The sequence below is a fragment of the Lipotes vexillifer genome, unplaced genomic scaffold (assembly GCF_000442215.2).
Source record: "Lipotes vexillifer unplaced genomic scaffold, Lipotes_vexillifer_v1.1 scaffold394, whole genome shotgun sequence".
NCBI lineage: Eukaryota > Metazoa > Chordata > Mammalia > Artiodactyla > Lipotidae > Lipotes > Lipotes vexillifer.
The window spans coordinates 2,449,515-2,454,164 of NW_006791731.1; the positions used below are offsets into that span (position 1 = coordinate 2,449,515).

The 4,650-nt window shown below is 66.2% G+C and overlaps 1 protein-coding gene across 2 annotated transcripts in view; it reads right to left on the reverse strand.

Moving 5' to 3' along the window:
* Nucleotides 1–500: 500 nt before the first annotated feature.
* Nucleotides 501–4,650, reverse strand: part of PTP4A3 (protein tyrosine phosphatase 4A3) — a 6,449-nt gene continuing 2,299 nt past the window's right edge. The window contains exons 2-5 of one of the 2 annotated variants that reach the window (XM_007464586.1): nucleotides 4,527–4,619; nucleotides 3,155–3,285; nucleotides 2,495–2,569; nucleotides 501–618 (exon numbers count right to left, since the gene is read on the reverse strand). In XM_007464586.1, coding sequence (XP_007464648.1) covers nucleotides 501–618; nucleotides 2,495–2,569; nucleotides 3,155–3,285; nucleotides 4,527–4,619 — 417 coding nt within the window. The remainder of the gene's footprint in view (nucleotides 619–2,494; nucleotides 2,570–3,154; nucleotides 3,286–4,526; nucleotides 4,620–4,650) is intronic. The other variant, XM_007464587.1, reaches the window with a different exon arrangement.

A 4,650-nucleotide genomic window follows, 5' to 3' on the forward strand; every position in this document is an offset into this window, starting at 1 on the left:
CAGAACATCTGACCGCCCCAGACCAAATAATTTAAGGTGCCAAGAACAGGTCAGGGTGAGGGGCTGCAGAGGAGGGGCCGGGCCCAGTGGTTAAAAAATACACCAGCCCCCAAACCAACGGGCCAAAGAGGAAAGCTGCCCAGGGGCAGGGGCTGGGCACTGGCAGGAGAGCCAGGGACGCGGGGTGAGGGGAAGATTAGGGGGAATTAAGCCTCAGAGGGACAGAAGGAGCCGAGGGCGCAGACAGAGACACACGGGGCACAGAGGAAGAGACAGACGCGGGCATGTAGACAGAAGGAAGGATGGACCAGACAGTGGTGCGAGCACACACACACACACCTGCACACGCGTGTGGACAGAGACGCAGGGGGACGGTGACAGGAGACAGCAAAGGGCGCGTGGGGCAGGCCAGACCGCTGGTGGCGGGTGTGCTGAGGCGTCTGGAGAGGAGGGAGATGGAGCCCCGCTGAGCCCGAGGCCAGGGCCGCCAAGGTCCTGAGCTACATGACACAGCACTTGGTCTTGTGCGCGTGTGGGTCCTTGAACCGCAGTCTCTGCTTAGGCCGGTATTTTTCCAGGTAGGTAAGCTGTTTGCTGTTGATGGCTCCACGCCGCTTCCTGGGCAGAAGGAACGGGGGCGCGGGGGGTTGGGGATCAGGCGGGACCCCGGCTCGGCTGCCTGCCCTGCCCCAGGGCCTCGAGGCACCAGAGTCCAGTGGGGCTGGAGCGGGTCCTGTAGCCAGCAGAGCCCGTCCTGCCTCTAGGCCTTTCCCCGGGCTGCTCCTGTGGCCAGAATCACCCTTCCCCCATTACCTGCAGTCACCGCTGCTGGCCTTCGACTCACTTGGCTACCACCTCCTCCAGGCTGGCTCCCTGACCCCCACCCACAAGGTCCCCGTGTCTACGTGGGTACCACCTCACCCCCAGGCCCTGGGGCCCCAGAGGCCGCAGGGGTGGAGCCTGGGCATCCCGGCTGTCTGGGAGGGGGAGTACAGGAGCGGGGAGGTGGACCTCAGGTGCCCAGGTGTGAGGGCACCTAGGGCTGCCCACTGGGCACTACTGGAGGCCATCTGTCCCCACCGGCCCGTGACCTCAGACACAGCCACAGACTTGCTCTGGCCAAGGAAACGTGAGCGGGGGAGGTTCAAGCCTGTGCTTCTCTGAGTCACCGGGTTGGGCCCAGCCCCCAATCACGGGCCTCGAGCCTCAAGCTGGGGAACCACCAACGAGGTGGGTGCAGGAAGGGCTCTGGTGAAGGCCCGGCCCTCGCCCTGCTGCCCCTTGGATCTGCACCAAGGTGCAGAGCGGCACACAGGCTCACGGAGAGAAACAGCGTGTGCCTGTGTGTGCGAGTGTGCGCACGTGTATGAAGGAGTGCCGGGCTCCCGAGGAGGCCTGAGCTCCCACGGGTGCACGCAGGCCTGGCTGCCTGGCTGGTGAACAAGCCTGCCTCTGGGAGAAAGGTGGCTGTGCCCTGGGAGACGCCACTGGGGGAGTAGCACAAGAACACACACAGACACAGAGTGTGTGCGTGTCTCTGTCTCTCACACACACACACACGCACGCACGCAAGCACACAGCGGCTGGGCTGGGGGCAGGGGCGGGCCCAGTGCAGGCCCAGGTCCTCTGCTGTCTCTCACCCACACACACACACACACACGCACGCACGCACGCACGCACGCACGCACATGGCGGCGGCTGGGCTGGGGGCGGGGGCGGGCCCAGTGCAGGCCCAGGTCCTCTGCCATCCGCCCCACTGTCCCTGCTGACACCCCAAGACCCTGCACCACCAGGGCTCTTTTCCCGGGACCAGTGGTAGAGACAGGAGCCCCCGACCCGAGGAGGGCGAGGGGGGAGACCCCCGTGGGGGCTGAGAAGCTGGGGCAGAGGCCCCAGGGGCCAGGGCTTCGGAAGGGCAGCTCTGAAAGACCGCCATGCGTCAGTCGTCCCTGGGGTGTTGGGGACGGTGGGCAGGTGCCACAGGAGGCTCCTTTCACAGAGGGGCTGGGCTGGATGGCTTCTGGGGGTCCTTCCTCTCCCAGGTAAGGAGAATGACACCCCTCATCAGGAGCGCTGGAGGCTTAAAGAGTTGTTTGCCCCAACTCCCTACGTGGGCCTGCTCGTTACTCAACACAGCCCAGCCTGGCTTGACTGCCCTGTGCCCCAGGCTGAGGGAGCTGCGGGCCACGGAGGTGGGACCAGCCAGGCCCTCACTGGAGCCTCTCCTCACTCATACCTCCCAGCCACGGGAGAAGCCACACTCAGACGCCCCACACAGTCCTCCGTCAGGGCCAGGCGGCCTGAGCGGCACGACGGTACCACAAAAGGAGGCTGCACTGGACCGGGGGATGCCTCAGAGGACACCCCGGGGCCAGGGGTCAGGAGTGCCCACTGGCAGGGCACTGGGCCCCTGCGGGGTGGGGAGCACAGGATAAGCGCCCCTCAAGCCAGACCCCTGAGCGCTCACCACCGCCCTCCCCCACCGGCCACTCACTGTCGGATGAACTGGATGGCGTCCTCATACTTCATCCCACTCTCGATGAGGGCCAGAGCCACGAGGACCGGAGCCCTAGCGGGACGGCAGAACGAAATCATCGGAGCCTCTACTCCCAAGCCCTTCCCCGACAGGCCGCCTACTGAAGACACAGAGCAATGCCTTCCCCCTTGGGGCCTGAGGGCTGCCCAGACTCCCCCAGTGCCCCGCCCTGCCCTGTGGAGGGCACAGGCTCCTCCCGACCCTGCTGTGTAAATATGTTGGTGGGAGGGTTGAAGGAGGGAGAGTTAAGCGCTGGGCTTAGGTCTGGTTGTGGATAAGAGATTGACTCTTGGCTATCAACCCCACTTAGCCAGTCCCTCTGCAAAAGGGGATTCCACCGCCTGGGTCCTTCAGTGAAACCCACGCTATTTGCTGGGGGCAGGGCCTTTGTGCCTGGAGAGGGGCGGAGCTGGCAGCTCCTTCCTGCTCAAGTGCACAGTCCCAACCACAGCAGGAGGGAGCAGGGTCAGACTCTGGGAAGGACTTCCTCCCCGCCCAGGGCTGGGAACTCCCAAGGAAGGAGGTCATGTGTGATGTGGGCTCAGCACCCACATCCGAGAGTGAGCTAGGCCACAGGGTCCCCGAGTTCAAGCCCGCTGCCCTGCCCCACCAGCTCACCGTCCCAGGCCGGCCACGCAGTGCACAGCCACGCAGCTGCCGGGGTCGTCACAGAACTTGGTCTTCAGCAACCTCAGCCAGTCCTCCACCACTCTGCCGGGTGGAGGCGCCCCGTCGTCAAACGGCCAGTCCTGCGGAAGGAAGCAGCCCGTGAGGGCCCTCCGCACCGGAAGGTGGGGTGAGGGGCACAGGCCGGCCTGCCCACGGGCTCTCGGGAAGCACAGAGGATGTCGGGAGCCCACGAGCTGAGGGTCAGCGCACCGGGCCAGGGAGCTCCCCCCCGAGAGGCTCCTCTTCATCCTCTCCGCTCCCTCAGCTGCCCTATCCTCCAGAAAGCCTCCCCGGAACACCCTGCTCTTTTCTTCGAGGAGCCCTGGGAGCCCTACCCCGCTCCCCATCAGCCCACACTGCGATTCTGCGGCCAAAGCCTGACCCTCACCCAGCCTGAGAGGTTCTGGGTCAGGAGGCCCAAGGGGTCTGGCCCACAAACGTGGTGACGTGTGCCTGTCTGTGTCCCCAGCCCCCAGCACAGCTGCACAGAGCAGGCCGGGCCCAGTGAGGATGGAAGCACTTAAGTCCCAGTGGAGCAGACTTACTGCCGTTGAGTGCATCCACATGTGCCCACCAAGGCTAGGCCCCCGGGTCACCTAATCCTGTTGCCAGACTCCAGATTCAGCAACCCCTGGAGGAAACCGGTCTGCCTGGCTGCTGTAAGTCTAACTCAGATCCTTCCTGCTGCAGTGAGAGGGGTGCGAAAGGCTGCGGGCTCCCTGTGCCACGGGCCGCTTTACAGCGTTCACCTGGTGCCTTTCAAGCACCCACGCTCTACAGGTGAGGAAATGGGGTCACTCAGCGGGGAAGGGGCAGAGGCGGGACTCAGGCAGGCCCGTCTGACCCCAAGGCTCCGACCCTTCCACCACTCTCACGACCCTTCCACCACTCTCACCACGGTCGCCTGGCTCAGCGTCCTCCCCAGAGGGCTGGCCCCAGGGCTCTGGTCGAGCCACCGGCACCGGGAAACCCGTGGCCCATCCCACAGGGCCTGCCGCCTGGATGCTGATCCCCAGCACCGGGGACCAAGGAAACAGCCCCCAAGGTCCCTCCCCACGGCCTCAGTAGAGCCTCCCCAGGGGCCTGCCAGGTGCCCCCAGCCCACCCTCGCGGAGGCACCCGCTGCCCGGCGACAGAGCCCCAAACGCCAGGCAGGGAGACAGAGGTGCGCCCCTGAGGCAGCCCAGACCCTTAGAGGTGAGGCCTGGGCACGAACACGGCGAGGGGGGCGCGGCAGGGGGCGCGCGGAGAGGCCGCGCGTGCCTGCTTCCCGGCGCGGGGCCCCAGCCCCCTGCAGCCCCGCCCCGCGCGGCAGCCTCACCACGACGGTGATGCCGTCCTCCTCCAGCGGGGCCTTGTCGTAGGTCACTTCGCACACGCGCACCACGGTGGTGGCCCCATACTTCTTCAGGTCCTGGCGGGGGGGGGGGGGGGGGGGGGGGCGG